The sequence below is a fragment of the Cinclus cinclus genome, chromosome 3, assembly GCF_963662255.1.
Source record: "Cinclus cinclus chromosome 3, bCinCin1.1, whole genome shotgun sequence".
Classification (NCBI taxonomy): domain Eukaryota; kingdom Metazoa; phylum Chordata; class Aves; order Passeriformes; family Cinclidae; genus Cinclus; species Cinclus cinclus.
The window spans coordinates 42753142-42775791 of record NC_085048.1 but is presented as its reverse complement, the minus strand read 5'-3'; the positions used below and the strand labels follow the sequence as shown (position 1 = coordinate 42775791).

The following is a 22650-nucleotide window of genomic DNA, read 5'->3' as shown; positions in this document are numbered from 1 at the left end:
GAGTCTGAAGTCTAGTCAAGTCTGCAGGAAATAGAGTGTATTAACTGTGACCCAAAATTGTCTGCTGAGCAGATGAGCTATATGGCAGTTAGTGATGACATACATCAGGGACATGCACTGTCTCTACAGAATTTAACTGAATGCAAATCCTGCTGCCTTGTATGTTATGGAGCTTGTTGGTTCAGTGGTGAGGTGCATATGGTTTTGAGACTCAAGCCCACCTCCATACAGTTTCTACTGCTGTGGAAGTGGAAGACCATATATGCCTTGCTGGAATCAGGGTTTTCCTGTTTGACAGCAGGCATGTCTAGGAGCAGTTGTGCTTCTTCAGCTGAGACCTGCTCTGGGTTGAGAAGACCTGCAGAACTTGTAACACTGACTGCAGTTACCCAGAGAGACCAGATTTTAACATTCTGAAGGTGGCCTCTTGAAATCTTCCAGTTTCTCCCTGTAGGTTTTTAAATTATAATTTTTTTGCTTGGTATTGGGGTTTGCCCACAGATTTTTTTTTCCATTTAATTGAGGCAAAAGGCATATATGCTATATTTATTATTACAACAACAAAAACATCCTATGTATATTTAGATTAGAAATGGTCTTTAGTTGTCTCATTTTCTCTAGTAGTTCCACACACAGACAATGGTCTTACAAGTTTGTTCAAACTGTGTAGACCAATGGATTTCCCTAAAAGACTGGCAGCAGACTTAGCAGCCTCTGTTTTGGTTGCTATGATTTAGGTGAAAGAGATAGCAAAGCACTAATGAACTACAGACCTAGCTTACCCTTTTAAAATGTTATTTTTATTTCTTTTTCCATGAATGATAATGGAAAATATATCTTGGGAAGAGAGAAAATGACCCAAAAATCCATGTGTATGTCTACTATGTTTCAGTTTAATGCATGCTAAGTCTTTTTCCCTCTCTTTGCAGGAGTCTCAAAGATGAATACTACAGCAATGAGCCCACTCACTGTTACGCCACTAGGTTTTGTTCCAGACTTAAAAAATTCCACCCTTGATCCTCTCAATGAGACTGCATGTGAAAACTGGAAAGAGATTCATCATCTTGTTTTCCACGTGGCAAACATTTGCTTTGCAGTTGGACTGGTTATTCCAACTACTTTGAATCTTCATATGATTCTTCTGAGAGGCCTGCTCACCATAGGTAGGAGAATTTTTCTGGAGACAGAAATGTGGCAGAAGTGGTTGGGTTTGACCATTATGGAGCTGGTCCCTGCAGCTTATGGTGAAATTACTGCCTCTATTAATGGCCGTTGTGCTCTGATGAAGGTGGTTTTGGTCTAAAACCTGTTTTGACCATGATATACCTTTTCTAGAAAGATTATATAGCCCTTGGTTCTTAAAACTTCCTAGAACTGTAATTTGCAATTCCAAACCTATGAAGGTGTCAGCTTGAAAAGAAGTGGACATAATTTATTTCAGATATAACTGGATATTTAAACCCACTTATTTCAAATCACTGGTCATTTTATGTCTGGTCATTAAGACCTTTATTTTAGATTTCATGGAAGTACTGGGACTGTGTATTGGCAGGTGCACGTGCTTGGTGCATCTGAGGTCAGTGAGATTTTCCTTGAGAAGCTTGCAGTGAGCCCATGTGTTTTTTTTAATGTGGATTCAAACATGTGGCACTTGTGGGTCACCAGCATTATTTTTGTTGCTGATTTAGAAGTGCACCCTTTTGGCGGGGAGTGTATTCTGTGTTCTGATATCAGTCATGTTTCTTCTACCACTGTGGGAATCTTGTGACACCGGAGTCTGATTTGAGAGGAAAACCTAAATTTGGCATGCTTGAGACTGAGAAAATGTGGTTTAATTTGTAACATTGCAGTCCTGCAGCTATTTCAAAGCCTCTGTACCTTGTGTGAGACAAGATCCTTGTGATCAAAGAAGGAATAGTGACTCACTTTAGTGTAAGAAGGATAAATCCAATCCAACAAGAGCATGCTTAAGTATTTTTGAGTGAGTTCTTATTGGCATTGTAGTGTGGGTCAATTTCATGATAGAACTCTTTGAATTTACAATGCTCTTGCATTTTCTATTTTATAGTTCTTATAGGGTAGCTTCTTAAAACAGACTGCACTGGCCTGGGCACTGCAAGACCTTTTGTCTCGGCTTTAAAAGCAAAAGGAGCTCTGTACTTGCTGAGCCTGCCATTTTGATCTGTAGGTCTTGTAGTATTTTGAGCAGACAGGCAATCAGAGTTTTGCAAGCTGGGGTGACAGCAGGAAGCAGATATACTCAGTGGGCAGAAGAAGTAATGAGTGCTGGTTCCTAGGGACCTGTTCCCTTTGCTTTGACCCTGCCCCACCTCTGTGCTGCTCTTCAATGCAGCCAGACATCCTATCCTCCTGTGCCTTGCATTCTAACTAATAGGGCAGATCAAGAGTCACTGTATTTTGATTTTTCTAACCCATACATAAGTGCTGCCTCATCAGTTAACAGCCCAGACAGATTAGATGGTTCATTAAGTCAGTGTCATCTTCAGGGAGAAAGGGGGTAAGAACACTCATTTAGCACACTCTCCTTTTTGTCTTTGCAGGAAACTTAAGGGAAAATATATGTGACCTCTCCAGCCATCTTTTTTGGATGGTAGGCTCACAGTTATCTGGGAGAGACTCACTGATACATAATCCATCATTTGATAAATACTGTCTTTGTAGGCTGAAAATGGAATCCCTAATCATACATGATGCCTTATCTTTCAAAGCAAGTGTCATTATTCAAAGTAAAGCAACTAAAAAGGGAGTAAGCATTTGGAAATTTTGTCTTTGATATTACACAGGCGAATTCAGGTTCCTGATGTGACCTTGTCACATCAGCAGTAATAGTTTGTTTTAATTTTCAAAAATATCTGTGTATGACTTTATGAAGTTTTTATGCAACTCTTCCTTGCTAATTAAATGTGAATATTCATTTCTAGGCCTTTTCTTGTCAAATGAATACAACACAAATTTTTGTGAGCTGCCTGATTTTCCCCCATCTCTTTTCTACTTCATTTCAGTAACAAATCATCATGGACTGCACTTTTCTGCTTGCCCCATCCTGATCTGAATTACTGTAATTTCAGTATTGAAGTTCCATGTAGTAGGGCTGCAGTCTGTCAGCCTGCCCTCAGTTCCCATTTGCAGCATTGCAGTGATTAGCTATTGTTGCATGCCTTCATCCAGAGAGCTTAGCTGTATTAAAGTTTGTGGAATATATTGCTCTTCAGGGTAATTATACTCAGTGGACATACTCTTGATGGTATTTTAGGAATGTTTATTATTTGGTGAAATTTAACTTTTTTTTTTTTTTTAATTTTTACAGGATGTGCATTATTCATCATTTGGGCTACACTCTATCGTTGTGCCTTGGACATAATGATCTGGAATTCTGTGTTTTTGGTTGTCAACCTTTTGCATTTCATATACCTAGTGTACAAAAGAAGACCGGTATGTATAACTGCTAAATTTCACAAGCAGTCTAGTAAGAAGCAAGAGAAAGGAAGTCTTGCCCATGTTTGCTGGGCAAACCAATGGATTAGTATACATTTTCAGCAGAATCCTTTTGTGTTTGGCCAAAAAATCACACTCTGGACACACTTTGGAAGTGTGCAACAATTTGCACCCAAAAAAAAGGAGAAAACAAGACCCAACTGGAAATAAGCTCTTTGCCAATTCAACACAGCCTGTGCAAGAAAGCAGCTAAGAAATGAGCTGGCAAGGCAGGATCAAGTTTGACTTCTGTCTTACCCTGAAAGTAGCTTAAAACCAACTAGACTGATCTGTCACTACGCAGTTGTAGATGTGTAATAAACATTTCCAGTTCAAATTCTTCTTGAAGAGTCATCTCACTACCTAAAGGGTAACTTCCTCCTTTTTTAGTATTACCAATGCTATTTTTTTCAGCCTATTCAATCCATTAATGTCACTACTGAGATGCAGCACATGATGGCACTGCATTGTATTTCTGCTAGGTAGACATGGCTGTGCTCTCCAGCACACACAGAATAGCAGCTGTGATAATGGAGAGCCAGTGAGGCCAGACTCTACCTACTCTGTAGTTGTCCATAGTTAAATGCCCCATGCAGGTACTCTGGTTTCTAATATGGGATAAACTCCTTTACAGTCTTTCCCCTCAACCAAATTAGCATGTTCTGCTTCTCTTCAATCCCCCCACCAATTAAGCCTTTTTAATAAATCTTGAGGGTTCTAATCTTCTGTCAGGTGGGGCAGGAAATGACCAGCAAAGTCAGAAATTATTGCAAAAGGTAGGAGTGCTCAGCAGATAGAAACTCATTTCCCTGGGAAACCAAGCAAACTTACCTGTATTTTAAAAGTGAATTGTAGCATCCTTAAACATAGGTAGTGGTCCTTGAGTCTGTACCTGTCCAGCCCTTTCCAAAAATCTAATAGGTTATTGGTGAGTGAAAAAGCATCCTGGGAGTATGGTGTGCTGGTATGGGCTTGAGTAAAAAAAACCAGCCAAACAAAAAATCACCCTGCAATGTGTAATCAACACTGAGTGAAGAAAGAAATGCATTCTTTTATAATTACAGATGTCTACTAAAAGCTATGTTGGCATAGATTAGTGCATTATGGTATAGATTTAATCCTATTGAAGAGGCAGCTATTTTCACTAAATCCTCTAGCAAATTTGTTAGCAGAATTATTTGTAGGAGTTAGGTTTAAGTGGTAGAAGTGATTGAAGTACTCTGTGGGTGGATACAAAAAGAAGGGATTGTGTAAGAACATGGAACTCAACTGATAAACTCAGTCACCAAAGTTAGTAAAAAATTGCATCTAAGAGAGGGAGGGCTGGAGCACCTGCCTTTAACTTTGCTTTCTCTTCCTGTATCCTTGCCCACTGTCATGGTAACTGCAGCAGGAGCGAGGTGCTTGGCACTCCCATAAACTCTGCACTGCTCACACTCTGGCAGGCAACCACAGCATAGAAAAGGAGGGTAAAGGTTAAATTGCATCTGTCTACAACAAGTTGATAAATTGAGTACATGTGTTAAAAAAGGAAGAGGCTCTACCTACAGCAGTGTTCCTCCAATATGGAACACAGATTTACCCAAAGATTGCTGTCAACTGTGCTGTGACCTGTGCAACTTAAGAGCTTATGCAAACATTAGATCTGATAGAATAGCCAGGTACTGCTGTTTCTTTGCATATTAAGGCTTAATTTCAATAGTCTTCTTTCCATTGAGAAATTGCATTTTTTTATGAACATTAGAGAATGTTATTGTAATTGCTGTAATATATATTTTCAGTAGTTATTAAAAAATATATGAATCTTTTTTATAAACTATGATCAACAAGCATACTTGAAGTGATGCCTGATAGTCACATATGTCTTTTTAGCTGTCTAACATGTTTATTATGAACCCCAAGGATGTTTTAAGTGTTTTTCCTACAGGGGAACAAAGAATAGGGGAAAAAATTAAAATTCTTGGGAACTTATTTTTGAAGATTTTCTCTCTGCAGCTATTGTATTGCCCATCTCAATCAGTTTTGGTAATGCTCACAAACAATTTTTCCAAGGAAAGAAAGGAATGGAAGAATAATTACAAGTTAGTCATATTACAAAATGAATAATTGATATGTTCAGTTGTTAAATATTTATTTTATTAAATAGAGCATGCAAAATCACAGTCAGTTTCTTTTCTGACCAGAAGATTATTTCAGTGGTTTAGATTCCTTGGAGCTTTACAAATTTGGCTTTTTTAGTCAGAGTGGAATCAGAGTCTAATCAGTCTGACTCCGAGTTTTGGCAGCATCCCAGAATATTTCAACCCCTGCTGAACAAAACATTACACCTACCCATATGGCTTGTTTGGAATATGACCCACAAGCATGACTGGAGGAGCAGTCAGCTGTGCTTAGGAAGGGGGAATGGTCAGGAGCCCATCTTAAAGCACAGTTACAGCCTGCAATCTGATCGGTCTTTAAGAAAGTGGCTACACCTGCTTTCCCCTCAAACTATTACACACTAGAGGAAGATCATGAAACATGAACCATGGGCTAGTTAAGGGATTGGATTAACACTCCAGGGCCAAAAATTGCCCTCATGTCTGTGTGCCTGGTTATGGGTTCAGGAATCTTGGGAGATGTGTAAATTCCTTTTTCAGATGAAAACATATTAAGTTGCAGTGGTCGTGTATAGAAAGAGGCAAAAATTAAATTGGTACAGCTGTTAAAAATGAAGGAGTTCCTGGAGAACAGGAACCTGGTAAAACAGTCATCTAACTTTATGGGTATATGGGACATACTTTGAAATCAAACAGCGCAGGACAGTCCTTTACATAATACAATTACTCTTACATGCTTTTTTTAATCCTTGTTTTGTCTGTGTAGATGTCCTCTGGGGGATTAAATATTGTGTCATAAGGAACATACAGGAAATTCAAAACCTGAATTTCATATGAGTGTAATTGCTTGTGGAATATTTAAGTAGTAATTGATTCAGTGTGAAACCAGTGTAACTTTAGGTCAGGTGATGTACTGGACATAATAGGTCCAGGAGCCTTGATGTCACACTGCCCCAAGAGCTGATGTCATTGCAGGGCTGTTCCTGATAGTCATGGAATAATGGTGGTGGCTGAGAGAAGTGAGTGAGAAACAGAGGAAGAAAATGCTCACTCCTTTCCTCAGAAAGGCCAAGAAGGAAAACCCAGGCACCTGCGGCCTGTTGAGCCTCAACTTGATCTCTGAAAAGAAGGAATAGATAGTCCTGGAAAACATTTCTGTGCACAAGAAGGTAATCGGGAGTGGTCAGCAAGGATTTACCAAGGGGAACGTGCTTAACCAGCCTGATAATAGATGGATAAGAAACTAATTGAGTGGTCAGCTCCAGAAGGTCAAAGGTTCAGAGTCCTGATGGACATCAGTGACAAGTGATGTCCCTTTTGGGTCTGCATTGGAACCAGTTCTATTTACTGTCTTCATTAATGGCATGGACAAAGGGATTGAGGGTGCCCTCAACAAGGTTATGGATGACACCAAGCTGAGTTGTTTGATACACCTGGAGGATGGGATGCCATTCAGAAGGACTTGGACAAGCTTGAGGATTGGGCCAATGGAAATCTCATTAAATGCAACATGGCCAAGTGCAAGGTGCTGCACCTGGGTTGGGGCAGCCCTCAATACCAACACAGGCTGAGGGATGGCCAGATTGAGAGCAGCCCTACAGAGAAGGACTTGGGTGTAGATGAGAGGCTGGGCTTGGCGATGTGCACTCATAGCCACAGGAATCCAATTGCATCCTGAGCTGCATCAAAAGCAGTGTGGTCAGCAGGGTGAGGGAAGTGACTGATCTGAGGAGATCCTACCTGGAGTGCTCTGGGATCCCCAGCACAGAGACAGAAGAGGTATTCTAGGAGGAAAGGCTGGGAGAAATGGGGTTGTTCAGCCTGGAAAAGAGAAGGCTTTGGGGTGGCCTTCCAATACTGGAAGGGAAGCTACAAGAAGGATGGAGAGGGACATTTTTATAAGGGCATGTACATGACATGATAAGGGAGAATGGTTTCAAATTGAGAGTAGGTTTAGATTAGATATTAGGAAGAAGTTCTTTACTGTGAGGGGGCTGAGGCCCTGGAAGGACAGCTGAGGCTGTCCAGAGAAGCTGTACATGTACAATCCCTAGAAGCGTTCAAGGTCAAGTTGAAGCTCTGATGCTACCTGGTCTTGTGGATGATGTCCCTGCCCATAGCAGAGAGGGTTGGAACTGGGTGATCTTCAAGGTTCCTTTCAACCCAAGCCATTTCACAATGAAATGACTGGCTGGATAGATGATAATCCTCAATTTTGGTGGGGTTTTCAACACTGTCTTGTATAAAATCCTGATAGAGAACCTGTTGAAGTGCAGCCTGGATAAGGACACAGTCAGATGGATTGAAATCTGGCTGAATGGTAGGGCTGAGTGTGGTGGTCAGAGGTAACAAATCCAGTTGGAGCTGTGTACTACACCTATGCTAGTGTGTGGTGTGTAACCTCGGGTCCAGTGCTCATCCCAGAGCTGTTTGACAGCTTCGTTTGTGATCTGGGTGGTGGGGCAGGTGTGAACCCTGATGACACAAAACTGCAAGGAATGGCTGATAGGCCAGAAGGTTGGGAATCCATCTGGAGGGCCCTCAGTGGGCTGGAGAAATGGACCAGCAGGAGCCTCATGGAGTTCAACAGGAAGTGTGGAGTACTGCACCAGGGGAGGAGTAAACCCATGCATCAGCATGTGCCATGGACTGACCAGCTGGAAAGCAGCTTTGTAGAAAAAGCCCTGCAGGAAGAGTTGAACATGAGTTAGAAACTTGCCTCTTTCTCTTCCTTTTTTTGCCATTATTTCTTGGTTGTTTTTTCCTTATTCTGTTCTTTGTATTTATTTTTTTCATCATCTGACACTTATTGCTCTAATTTGTCTTCCTCATTTGTCTTCCTGCAATATGCAGGCTTTATTCAGGCTGCCTCTGCTTTTAGGAAGGCTATAATATTGTCTCATCCCCTGCTTTCTTCATTCAGGGAAGACTTCCAGGCTTAGGATTTCAGCCAACATCCTTTCCCTCATTGCTGTTGCCTGAGTTTGGGTGGGCTCTTAGATGTGGGATGTTCAGCTGGCAATGTTTTTGGTTTTTTTTTCCTCCCTCATCACATGTGGTTTCAATATAATTGGCTTGTTTTTCAGGACTTGCTTTTCTACTGCAAGTAAGCCAAGAAGCTCAGGGATAAGAGGGTCTCCCAGGAGAGCCTGAGAGATAGCCAGCCACAGTGATGGGTGCATGCAGTGTGAAAGAAAACCTCATTTCTTTTCCTCTATATAATTCTTGCTCAAGTCCTATTCACTACTGCATCAACAGATATCTCAGAAGGCTCCTTGTGTGTGATTTAATGTACCACTTGAATGGAACCGCATTCCAAAGCACCAGTGTGCCTTCCTGGCTAATTTTAGATAAGGTTTTGGTCACCCTGTCATAGGCAGTGTTTGTGGATAGACATCACACATTTACCACTTCATTCTTTGCTTATGCATAATGAAGCCAAAGATGTCCCTCAAGCTAAAGTGTGTGTGCAGTCTTACACTTTTTAAACTAATGCATCTGTGTTTATTGATGTCTCTTGTTTTTCCAATGTAGATCAAGATAGAGAAGGAGCTTAGCAGTCTCTACAAGAGAATGTTTGAACCCCTCCATGTGCCTCCAGAGCTCTTCCAAAGACTGACTGGACAATTCTGCAATATTCAGACTTTGAAGACAGGTCAAGCCTATGCAGCAGAAGATAAAACATCAGTTGATGATAGGCTAAGCATCCTGCTGAAGGGGAAGTAGGTTCCATAAAAGTTCTATAAAACTTGGGGACGGTATGCTTTGTGTCATGGTTGAATAAATCAGAAAATAATTGAGGTTGCAATTGTTTGTAGTATGTTACAATCTATAGTCAAATAGTCAACACTTATAGACTATTTTGTGACACCATTTTCAGGTGACAGTGATATCTCTCACTGGGAGTATATTGTGTATCCATGTGTGCAGCTGCATGGATTTTAGTGGGAATTATATTTGTGTTACACCAAAGGCAGTATCTTGCAAAATAAGTAAGAGATTTGAGTCTTAGATATCCCAGTTGTCTCCACAGTCCATTCTCAGGTTTTAAGGTTAAAAAATATGGTGCATGAGGGAAGAAGTATCTCTCCAGTAGGATTCAAAATAACAGGCCTTTGGAATTGATTAATTGCACTTGTACATGCAAGTAGAGAAGGGCAGGTGCACTGCCCAGAGGCAGACAGAATCCAGGTGAGAAAGCATAAAATACATGCCCACAGCCAAGCTGTAATCTTGAAACTCATACTAAATTCTGGCCAATATTTTAATAAAGTTTCTGTTGACAAGCAACAGTGATGTCAGGCTTCATTGGTTTTCTTACTCATTACCACAAAGCTACTTATCTAAGGGAAGCCTGATCCTGGTCTGGCTGTGTAACATGACTTTTCTCATATTGAATAACAATGTTTTGTTGCTACGTGCCACATTCGTCAGGTCTCTATTTGTCTGGCAGCCTGTTCTGCTTGGAATCAGGCAGGAAACAGGGTAGCTTTGGGAGTGATGCTCCAGAAGATGAACATGTTTATTCCCGTTACCTACTGCTTTACTGTTGTCAATAGTCCTGCCCAATTTTTGATTAACTTAATCAGCCTCTGTGATTTTAAAATGTTGTTTCATACATTTGTTTGCAGAATGAAGGTGTCTTATCGAGGGCATTTTCTGCATAATATTTACCCCTGTGCCTTTATAGATTCTCCTGAATTTCGATCAACGCAGATGAACCGGGGTGAGAAATTCCAGGTACACTTTGTTTTAAATGTCAGTGGATATGAGCTGGTGACACCACTTGAAAAACAGACCATAAATTTGGTCAGCAGTGAACTAGTTGACTTGTGTAATCTTGCTATCCTTCTAGTATAGGTGTTTGAAGATGGACCCTATGTATAATAACTTTTAAATGCTGCAAAACAGTGTTATAATGATGTGTATTGAGCAGTCTGGTTTTTGCTATTCTGTTCTTTTTTACTGTTTCCAAGTTTATTTTGTGTTAAGAGATTATTCAGGACAAGTAATTTAAGAGGCAGTTTTGATAGAAAAGGGTGATATGAACAGGTCTCATCACTGGTTCAAAAAAAGAAAAGGCAAAAGAACTACTTTAATAATGAAAGTCTAGAAGTTCAAGCACTAGTAATTGGAAATTGGTATTTATAAAAGTTTATTAATACTCCTGTCATTTTGCAATTTGTTAAAGCAACATAAGCTGAAAATTATCGCAGTGTTTTGAATAAAAATATTCATCTGGGGAACAATAACGTTATATTTCTCTGGCGGTGTAATTATGTTAGTATATTAAATATATTTTATTATAGTTTGGGGGGGTGGAGTACTTTTAGAGAAGGGTGTTTTTTCCTAGAGAAAAATGGCTATTTTGCTACCTCTTACTTGATGTTCTTTAGCTAGGTAAATGTCATAATGACTGGACTGTGACTGACTGGTACATCCACACTGATACCGTGGCAGAAGGGGAGGGAGGCAGAGTGGTGCAGGCTCTAAAATCAGCGATTGATGTCATATGTTCCAGTCAAACATCGGGCTTAGGGCCAGGGGGAGAGACTTCTCCAGATGCATTCACTTCGCAGCCTGGCTGCCCTCTTGGCACAGCCCTTTTCTCTTGGAGGCAACTGAATAGGAATGGGTCCTTCCCAAGGGAAAAGGGTCATGCCTCAGCTTCTGCCTGCCTTGGAAGTTACTGTAATCTGGAGCAGTGTGCATCCTTTATTCGTGGGTTCTGCTTCTTGCTGCCGTGTGAATAGCGGCAGCCTTGCCGTTTCAAGATTTCACACGGATTCAGTCTTAAGGACCCCATCTGCTGGCAATGCTGGTGAATTCTTCCTCAGCTTGTGGGCTTGTATTACAGTCTGTGTAGTTAAAAATCCATGGATATATGACAGTTTTCCATTGTTTCTAGGACTTTTTTTTTTTTTTTTTTTTTTTTTTTTTTGGGGGGTGTGAGGGGGGTGCTGGTGGTTCAGGACGTCATGTTATCTTGTAAAAGCAGAGAACACCTAATTTTGATTTATTCATAGATGCCTGATTCCCTTGCAGAGCCTGCCCCCGGGTATGACCGGTGTGAGTTTTGGTGTGGCATTGCCCTCTGCTGGCACAGGGAGATGAACCTGGCAGGTCCATCCTCCCATGAGATGGGGCAAGCTCCCCTGAAACTACCCATAACTGGATTATCAATAACTGAGCAAACAGAGCCTTGGCTCAACTGCTACAAGATTGAACTTGTGGGATCAGCAGGGCTTACAAGAGGAAGGTGGAAATTTATTATTTTTTTAATCACTAAAAACTCTTTGAGACCTTTGGGTGATGTTAGCTGTCCCCGTTTGGTGACAGTGATGTAAAATAAAACCAAGCTACATATACGCCTACTGCAAGTATTTATCACTATAGGACTGGCTTCATATATAAATTTCCTCTTACATAAGTGCTTTTACAGTTTGGGAACTCATGAGAGATTTTTTCCCCTGTTGTTTTCTCCCAGTTTTTCTGTAAAACTACCTGGTTACACATATGATTTAAAAATATAATTATATTAAATAGCTGAGAATTTTTACATTTGTAAATATCGCATTCATAACAAAGGGACACAAAAAAGCTTTATAGCTTTAAGAGTTATTTTACCTAGACTCACAAATAAAATGCTGCCACTTCTTTTAAAGCATGTGTAAGTGTGCTCATCTTAAAACATTTTTAAATGTGCTAACTCTTACCATGTATTTTTTTTCAGGTCACCATTGTTGCAGATGATAACTGCAAGTTCCTGTGCTGGTCCAGGGAACGGCTGACTTACTTTCTGGAGTCTGAGCCATTTCTGTATGAGATCTTTAAGTACCTTATTGGCAAAGATATTACAAATAAACTTTATTCATTGAATGACCCAACCCTAAATGACAAAGTAAGCAACTTTAAGTTTTGTTTGGGAATTTTCCTCCCACATACAAATGTGTTTTTACTTCAATTTTAAATGCTCTTAAAGCACCTTATTTCAACTTGCTGCCATTAGTTGCTGGATGCACACTCATGGCCTTTTAGTGCTAAGGTGTGAGTCAGTGCAACATTTCTGTCAGAAGCAGTATTTGTTAAAGTTAGCACAGTAATGTACAAGAAAGATGAGTAACTGAGTTTCAGGACTGATCATCTTGTGGAAATATTTCTAGCTAATTCTTAGACATGATGGCCAGTACATAAAAAGATGCTTCTCCCTGGATATTCTCTCTCACTAATAAATGAGTGCCTTTGTAAAAAGGAGCTTCAGATTTTCTTTTTTCTTAAAAAAAAAAAAAGTCTTACTGGGGGCAAACAATTGTGTAATACTGATTGCTAGGAAGAAAAATTTCAATGTGTCTTTGAGGGTTACAAATGCAAAAAAAAAAAAAAAACCAACAAAAATAAACCCCAAACACTATGTTGATATGAAGCAGTTAGTGAAAGGAATAATGAAATACATATAAAATATAAATAAATATAATTACAAAAAAAATATTATGTAGTCTGAATATAACTCATCCTTTGCCTGAAGAGGGAGTGGGTGTTAGGTGTCCTGGTAAGTGGTCTGGGTGTACTCATGGGTATATGAACTATCTTGGTTTAGTTTAATTTTGTTTCCTTACTTACTCCTTATCATAATTTTGAATAATTTAAAAAATCCAACAAATTTTGCCCCTCCTTTGGCCTAACAGCTGCACGCTTTAACTTCAGTTTGTACTGAGTTTTTGTTTTCAGTTGCAATGGTCACATAAATTTAAGATGACTGTAGCTAGTTTATTATAGTAAGTTTTGAAAATGTATGTTGTAAAAATTGAGTGAGCAGTGGGGAAATTTGTAGTATCTTTTCATTCTTCCTAAAATAAAAAATCCCGTTGCATGAGCTCTTCCTACATAACTTGACATGAGAACTGTCAAATTCTTAATTTTCCCATTGCCAGCACTCTATGTATGTATCACCTCTCACAAGCTTCACTTTCAAATATAAATATTATTGGAGCCTTTGATGTCTTTTAACGGGTGTCAGCCTCATCAGAAAATGTTGTGGTTGACTTCTGTACATAGGGGACTACGGAAATAAATTTACTGATTATTCATATTCAAGATGATAGTAGGAAGGTGAAACTATAAAATAATTTTTTATTGGAAAACAGAAAAGTAATAATTTAATTTGTAAGAGTGAATTTTCTTGTGAATTTTCTCCTGCCTAAGGAGACTTTCACTAATGTTGGGAAACTTTCTGCGTGAAATAGGACATTAGTTCCTGACTTCTAAAATTCAGTAAAATGGAGTTACCCATTATATTCTTGTTATTGATTGCTACCTTTCACATACACCTAAAATAACATTGACTTGCAGTAATACCTATCAAGGTACGATGTATGGCTTCATATAAACGTTGTAGTATAAAGGCTTCTCAGGAAGGCTTCTCAGAGCAAAATGGGTGCTCATCAGACCATTTGACAGTGAGAGGATAATGTTCACCTGATGCATTTAGTCTGCAATAGAATCAAGAGCCAAATGGTCATCTGCTAGGAAGGAATGATATTCACCACTTTTCTAACACGATGAAAGGAAAAGCCAGGAAAATGAGCATGTTTCTGTTAAGGTATAAATTGCCTCTATATATAGCATGCTGTTTTGTTTAGCAAGGAGGACCAGCCTCATCGTAAAGGCTACATTTAATTGCAGAGCATCATATTTAAATAATGAATTACCAGATAATAAACCCCAAGCTTTTTGTAAGGAAATAAATGAAAATTTTAGTACAAAAGCAATTTGAAATTGAATAATTAATGTGCAGTTTCATAATTGTCAATGTTCCAATTCCAGTATACTGTGGCATTTTCTATTGTCATTTAAATTGATCTACACTGCATAGAATCTTCTCCTATAACAATTTTCTTGTATAATCATGGCTGAGAGCAGAGCATCTATTACAAGGGAAGTAGTAATTTTCCATTTTTATTTTAATTTGCTTGTTATCTTTTATTTAAGTCATTTTTTTTCTTTTTTAGGCTTCAAAGAAGATTGACCGGCAGCCCAGCCTTTGCTCTCAGCTCTCTGTGATGCAGATGAGGAACAGCATGGCCAGTACCAGTGACAGTGAGGATGGCTTGCAGATGTTTCTTCGTGGGACTTCCTCTGCATCCTCTCTTCGTGAGTGCTCAGAATAATTTGTGCCAGTCTTGAACACGGCTCAGGTTGACCATTAGAGACTACTGCAGACCTCCTGTTGCCCTCTGTGGGAACAGACTGTAGCTTTTTGGGTGCAGCTGTATCAGCTTAGTGAAGGGACCTAATTATAGGGCAATCATTAGGTGCATGAGTTCATTGGGTTCTAAATGAAGATACCTCGCGTACATGCCAGAAAAAAACCCCAACACATGTGGTAATAATCTTTGGCATGATGTTTATGTTTAGACATAAAATGGAATGTTTATGGTAATGAGGCAAAACTGAAGGAACAGTGCCGGTTGTAATAGTATGTCCTTTGGTCTGTCACTGGTGACTGTAGAAATTAAAAACCCAAACAAAACATTTTCCCTCAGCAACTTGGTGTTCTACTTTTCTTCTTGAGGTAATTTGTATTGGCAGGGTCTGGGGGAATGTGGTATGCAACCAATATTTGGTGTCACCTGGAAAATCTCCAAGTACCCTGTCAGGCTCTCCTCTGCTGTGCTTTGTATGACAGGAGTGGTAGAGAGCAGATGAAGTGAGAGAAGAAACCATGTCTGACCTTTTTGCCTCTATTCTTTTAATTTATTTTTTTATGTAAGCATTCTAAATTCTTTTTTTCTAGGTTGCTGTTATTTGTTTTTAGTTCGTCTGAATCTAAACATCAACATTAGCCTGAATTCTGAAAGCAGTGTTTGAACAAAAAAAACCACAGAGGATGCTCAATTTTTGCATTTGGTATAAGCTGTTAGTTTAACAGCATTTAAAAGGATCACATAGGATTATTTATTTTGATTTATTAAATACTATTTTTTAGTGATTAGAATTCAAATATATGAGGAAAAAACACTGCCAGTTCTTTGTTTCTGCTAAGAAGAGGAAATGTTTTCAAATATTTGCATATTTCTGTTTAATTATCTGTTTTCCATTGTGTTCCTCACAGTTCTCATCCAGTATCACCTTCAGACCTGGAGGGCCTGTCTGGTTTTACTCCTTAACATTGGTGTAGTCTGCATGCCCAGATAGATGGGAAGCAAAAGCCCTGCTAGTGCTTCACCCTACTAGAACATCAAGGGTGACACCTGGGATATAGTTTGATGAAAATTACAGTATTCTTTTCTTTTTCTCCTCTGTTCCCTGCAAGGACATTCAGAATCACAGTACCTCTGAGGTAGTAAGAGACCTCTGGACGTTATCAGGTCCAGCCTCGTATCCAAAGCAAGATCAGCTGGAGCAGGGCCATGTCCAGTCAAGCTCTGAATATTTCCATGCTGGAAGATTTTCCAGCCTCTCTGGGCAACCTGTGCCAGGCACTTACCACCCTCACAGTGAAAAAACGTCCCTGATTGCAATTCATGCTTGTTTTCCTTCTTTCTTTAGTGCATGCCTTTGAGAAGAGTCTGTCTCTTCTGTGTTGCCTTCCATTAGGCAGACAAAGACAAGAGCCAGAGCCCCTGGGAGCCTTCTGTTCCTAAGGCTGAACACACCCAGCTCCTGCAGCCTCTCCATCCCTGCTCCAGCCTCTGGCCATCCGGGTTGTGCTCCACTGCTCTCACTCCAGTATGTCCACGTCTTTCTTGCACAGGGAGGCATAAAACTGGATGCAGTACTCCAGATCCTGTCTCACGCTTGCCAGACAGAGAGGATTAATCTCTTTCATTGACCTGCTGGCTATGCTCTTGCTTATATGGCTCAATATCTGCTGCTAATGTGGCCCAATGTATGGGTGGCACACTTTGCTGCAAGGGCACTCTGCTGACTCATGTTCTATTTTGTGCCCACCAGGATGCCCAGGTTTGTTTCTGCGAAGCAGCTTTCCAGCCAGCGGGGGCCTAGGCTGTAATGCTGTGTAGGTGTGTCATGTCCTGGCTTCAGGGATTTGCCTTTCATCAACTTGTCTTTTTTCAGTTCTTCTCTCTTTTTTCCAATGGCCTGTCCAGACTCACTGCCCTACCCTTTGGCCTGTCAGCAGTTTCTCTCACTACCTGGCTCTTGTCTGGGAACTTGGCAGGAGTGCATTCCATCCCATCAACTAGGTCATTCATATCTTGAATACTACAGGCCTTGGCATTGGCCCTTGAGGATACTGCTGGTGACTAACTGCCTGACAGCTTGATTTTGTACAGGTGTTCACCACATTGTGAGCTTGGCAGTACAGCCAATTTTCCACTGAAGCTGTAGTCCATCTATCCAGTCTATTTCTTACCCCTTTGTCTGGAAGGATTCAGTGGCAGACTGTGGAGGGCTGTGCTACCATCCACGTAAACAACATTTACAGTACTCCATTCCTACAGAGAGCCTGTCATCTCACCACCAAAGGTGGAAGGTGGGCAGAGTGATCAGATGCAATCAGCATCTGTGATGGCTTTCCCAGTCACCTTCCCATCCCTTGTATGCTTGGATATGTCTTCCAGGAAGACAAACTCCATAATCTTCCTGGGAAATGAATTTAGACTGCTAGGCCAGTAGCTCCCTGGGTGTTCCATATTCCCCTTCATTACAATGGCTGTGATGTTGACATTTTCATTTGTCTCCCCTGATTGCAATCATCTTTCCAAGATGATAGAGGGGGCCTTGCAATTATATCAGCCAATGCTTGGCACCCTTGGATGCAGCCCATGTGGTTCCACAATCTTGTGTTTACCCTATAGACTTAAGTTGTTCCTAACTCAGTCCAGCTTTCCTGTCAGTCAGGCATCACTCTCTGTCTCTACCACTGGATGCAGAGCCCTAGCAAGCCTCAATATCTCAGACTTTTTCATGTTCCTGTGTCCTGTGCATCACTGAGCTCTGGCCTCACAGTAACCCTGGTCTTTTTGTTGCTCATTTATTTGTAGATACCTTTCTTGTTTCTCTTCACTAGATCCAGGTCTAGCTGAGGTTTGGCTTCCCTCATTTCATCACTGCATGCTTGGGCCATTGTTCTGTATTTCCTCCAAGGAGATCATCCCCACTTACACTTTGTGTGTGTCTGTTTGAAATCTGTCAGAACTTTCCTGTTCACCTGTGCCAGCCTTCTACCACACTTGCTCAGCTTTTCATGCACTGGAATGGACTGTCCTTGTGTTTTGAGGAAGGTGTCCTCAAAGATCAACCATCTGTCCTTAGGTCCCTTTGCAGGCCATGTCCCATGAGTTCCTGCCAAGTAAAGCCCTGAGCAAGCCACAGTCCCCTGTCCTGTAAGGTTGTAATTCTACTATTTGTCTTACACACCACTCAGTGTCTTAAATTCCACCAGCTCCTGGGTACTGCAGCCAAGATTACCAGCAACCTTCAGCTTCCTGATGAGTTCTTCCTTGTTCATCAGTGACAGGTCCAGCAGAGCACCTTCTGTAGTTGACTCATCAATCACTTGGGTGAAGAAATTGTCTGCTACATTCCAGAAATCTCCTGGACTGCCTGCTGCCAGCCCTGTTGCCTTTCCACCACATACCAGGGTGGTTAAAACTGCCCACGAGCACCAAAGCCTGTGATCCAGATGCTGAAAGAAGGCTTCCTTCTTTGATCTTCTTGCTCAGGCAGCAGCCTGTAGCAGATTCCTGCCACGAAGTCTCCTGTGTTGGTCTGTCCTCTGATCTTCACCTTTAAACCCTGGAGTGGCTTTTCACCTGTTCCAGGCACAGCAAACTTCCATGAAACTGAAGCCACTCCTTTGCACAGAGAGCCTTTGGGTGAAAGACCACAAAGCACACTTGGAACAAAATCGTAAAACTGTTTCTGTGTGATTAGTTAGAATTAAAATGTCTCTATCATGCTTAACAGCAAAACTCTTGCACCAGTATTTCAGCTTTGGGAGAAAGCAATTGAAGTGCATGACAAGTTCGGCTGTAATTATACAAGTTCCCAAGATGTATTTGTGCTTAGCACATACTTGATAAATGTACTTTTCTCTGTTGTGTTTTCCTTGGTTTGTGTACCTTTTTTTTTTTTTTTTTTTTTTTTTTTTTGATATACGGGGAGAGCTTTCACCCAGAGAGGAATTTGTGTCTTTTATGTTCTGAAATTCCTCAGCCCAGCTGAGGCAGCAGCCTCCCAAGTCCAGAACTTTTCCCTACTTTTGGGGAGGCAGAGGGATTGCCCCTACACCAGTGCAACATACACCTTGGGAAGTATTGTTATTTATTTCTTCTTCATATTTTGATTGTGAAATTTCTGATTTCTGTAAAAGGTTTGTTCATCTTCTTGAACTGTAATGCTTCAATCCTTGTTTTTGCCAAGAGAGCTTGTTAGTTGTTCCTGGGCACTGTCATTGCCAATGATGGGGTTGCTCTGCTTAAAGATTTGTATTCAGTGTGGATTGTATGCACTTTTATTCTAATCACAGGGAAAATTGAAAAAAAAATATCTGCCATTTACATTTCCACTGCTGTGTTTTCAAAAATCTTCTGCTGGGTGCTCTAAGTGCAACAGCTAGGGTATTTTTTTCTGTTTCTTTAAGATTTAGTATAAGGCACATGCTGAGGCTTACAGTTCCAGTGCTGTTCCCTGGATCCTCCTTCTAAAGGCATACATTTGTTTATTTAAAACAAACACAATCCATAATCCTCAAAAGACTTTGTGAGAAACATATGAAAATTACAAACTTTTTTTTCTTTAATTAGAATAAAAAATGAATGAAGGGAATTTAGAGATTCTACAGGAATGTTGTTTGGTCATTGCTAGGTGATTGTTGTGTGCACAAAAGCCTCCCACTACAAAGATAATTTTTGGCTATTATAATGCAAATATATTTTCTTCTCCTAATTTCCATATTCTTGAAAGAATGAGCATTTATATTTTTGTACAATCCCGTCTTATAAAATTATGCTTTTATCAGTGCTATAAGTGATAAGCTTTGACTAATTTTCTCAAGAAATTAATATTAATCCTTTTTCAAAGTGTTTAGTAATAAAAGGGTTAAAATTACTAATTAGTAGGTCCCAAACCACAATTACCAACAGAAGTATGTTTTGCATTTAATTAATTAAGAAACCCAACTAACTGTTTGCTTTTATATTAAGGAAATAACCAACAAGAGTTCTATAATGCTTACGGAGTGAGTCGTTTGCAGCATGATGTTTTCTGTTGATAACATCACATTAACTCAGCAGGCATCCTCAAAAAGGTATTAAAGTGGGGTTTGTTTATCATGTGACACTTGTGCTTGACATCCATGGTCCCATCTGTATGTAATTCATTAGTAAGTGAAATACAGGCATCTCTTTTTCCAAAATTTGAGTTAAGCAAAAATAATTCAACCTGATCACAAGCCTAGTTTCATCAGAAATTCAGGAATTTCAGTCCTTTAAATAGTATTTTGGTTTAGTTTCAATTCTGTAATTCTACTGCTTTCACATATTTATTAGAGATACAGTCTCTTTTTCTGTGGTACTTGTTTTAGACATCTAAGATTTGCTGGTCTATGCATCTGTATTTGTTAAATTCTAAGCTGAGTGGGAATGCAAAAAGGTTTTAGTTTGGTAATGCTTTTAGTGGTATTATCAAATTATATGCTCCCCACTTGCGGTTAAAAGCAGGATTAGATTTCACAGGAAATTTAACATGTATTTTGGTTTAGGGCAACAAAATGTAGTGAAAGGAAGGTCTGACTCAGTCACTTGAACATCTGTCCAACACCAGATTATGGCATCAGTAGACAAAATTTTGTATTTGGTGCAGATAAGAGCATGTCTAAAACAAACAGGCTGAGTGAATTAGACCCTATATTAGATCCTTTTGTATAAACTTGTGGCTGCTTACTTCTGTTTTCTGGAGAGAATTCATTGGTTTTAAACAGAAGAAAACCATTTTAAAAATAACAACAAACTACACTAAAACAAAGACCTAAAAAAAAAAAAATATACAAGCTGGAACTGTAACTCAGCATTTTCTGGCACCCTTTTTTACCTTTGGGTGTCTCCCAGGAAAAACAATTTTATATCCAAATGTACCCACAGACTTAGAGTGGGGCACATTAGCCAATTAATTGATCTAGTTATCCTTTGCTTAGGCCATAAAACACATTCTGTGTGGGAAGAAATGCTTAACAATTTTGGTATCTAAAGATGTGTTTGAGTAATACTGCATTATGGCAGTTTAAATAGTTTTTGAATCTCAAAAGAAAAAAAAAAAGAAAATACCAATACATTTGAACATAAAAGGTTCTGAAAAACCGATTCCAAACAGTGTCTTTGTGAATGTGACTTAAAAATGCAGTAGTATGGTAACTTGCCTGTGGCTATATATTGTTCTCTGTGTGTAACACATGCAGTGCAAACAAATCTTTCCTAAGTGGCTTCCTTACCTCGGCACTTTATATCTGAAAAACTTTTTTGATTTTTAAAAAATAAGAGTGTGTTATGGCTATCAGTCTTTTTTCTGAGAATATTTAAATTTTTAGCTTGTATGCAAACAGTCTGTTAGCATGACCTTTATCTCTTGCTGTTTTCTTCTCAAACGGGATTTCAAGGATTTCCATAATCTTTATGATCATCATATACAGCTGTTTAGAACCTCAAACTGTTGCAGTGGTCTAAATCTAGAAGAGGGTACTGAGAGAAATACATGTCCATGTGCAGACTTGATTTCAGAATGAGCAGTGGAAAACAGAGCTGTTCAGCTCATGTCAAAGGAGTTCTCTGGTTTGACCCTCATGCTGAAAATTTAACTGCAATAGAGATCATTTGCAGTGGTAACTTGCACAGAAATTCCATTTAATGTCTTGACAGTGATAGCTGTGGTGTGAGCTCTGCTCTGGCAGACAAGTTGCTGCCTTTCTAAAAGGTAGTTTTGTTGCAGTGAAATCACTGTCAGTCAAAAGTTATGTGGCCTTTGCCCGTAAATCTTGTTTTCTCTGTGGCTGTTTATGGGGGTATAAGTTTGGCATTACCATGCTGCGTAAAGCTTAGAAAAGTGTGTCAGAGGAGGTTTAGGCCAGCCATTAGGATAAGGCTCTTCACCCAGGGGAGGTTGAGTAGGCTCCCCAGGGAAGGGTCACAGCACCAAACTTGGCAGAGTTCGAGAGTGTTGTGTCTTAAGTGTCTGGACAATGCTCTCAGGCACATGGTGTGACTCTTGAGTGTCCTGTGCAGGGCCAGGAGCTGGGCTCGACCCTGACCCCTTCCAGCTCAGCATGTTCCATGACTTTATGCTTTAAAGGCAGTTGTGGCTTTGATGATGTACCCATCCAAATTTTCCCCGTGCACTGAGGAATCTTCCCTGCAGCCAGGCAAGTGTGCAGATGTACACACCTTTTGTACTTGGGACAGCCACTCATGTTGCTGTAATTTAATGAAGACAAGTCAGTGGGTGAGCGTAATGGTGAGAACATGATCTCCAGGGAACAAATGTTGGGCACCTCGTGCAGTCAGAGAACTTGGGGAGAATGCTGGGTCTGTGGTTAGCAACAGGCATTGCTGGTTCATAGCAGCATGGATGTTGCATGTCTGGAATTTCCTGGTGCCCTTGGCCAGATAACAAAGAAACCTTCACTTAGAAATCCTCTAATGTGAAGCAACTAGGGCAGGATCATCAGATTGTGTCCACTTTGTCACAAATAGGTCTACGTAGCAGGTGTATGTTCTTGAATTAACTGGTAATTTCCTTGTACCTGTGGCAGGCCCAGGCCGGACATCTCCTTACCTGAGAACTTCAGCAAAGATGAAGCCAATAGAAGAAAGTGTTGAAGATGATGTCTTTGAAGCACCCTCTGCTGATAAGCTTGAACTCCAGCGGCTGCCTTAAACTGTTGTGTCTGCAGGTGTATCAGGGCTTGCACAAAGCTCCAGTGCAAAAGGAAGGAGCTGAATTTGGGAGGAAACTGAAAGCTAAGCCCACCTCTCCACGTTTGAATTTACTGCAGCATATACCAGTGGCTTCTAGATGGAAATGTCATGTTTTATTTTACTGA

At 40.1% G+C, this 22650-nt stretch overlaps 1 protein-coding gene across 2 annotated transcripts; it reads left to right on the top strand.

Moving 5' to 3' along the window:
* Positions 1-940: 940 nt before the first annotated feature.
* BVES (blood vessel epicardial substance) lies at positions 941-22484 on the top strand. Of its 2 annotated transcripts, none has more exons than XM_062488702.1 (7): positions 941-1163; positions 3329-3453; positions 9129-9316; positions 10226-10334; positions 12328-12495; positions 14603-14744; positions 22366-22484. In XM_062488702.1, exons 1-7 carry the CDS (start codon positions 941-943, stop codon positions 22482-22484), a joined length of 1074 nt encoding a protein of 357 aa, XP_062344686.1. The 2 variants fall into 2 exon arrangements, with proteins under 2 accessions (XP_062344686.1, XP_062344685.1); XM_062488701.1 differs by having other exon boundaries at positions 22360-22484.
* The last annotated feature ends 166 nt before the right edge of the window (positions 22485-22650 follow it).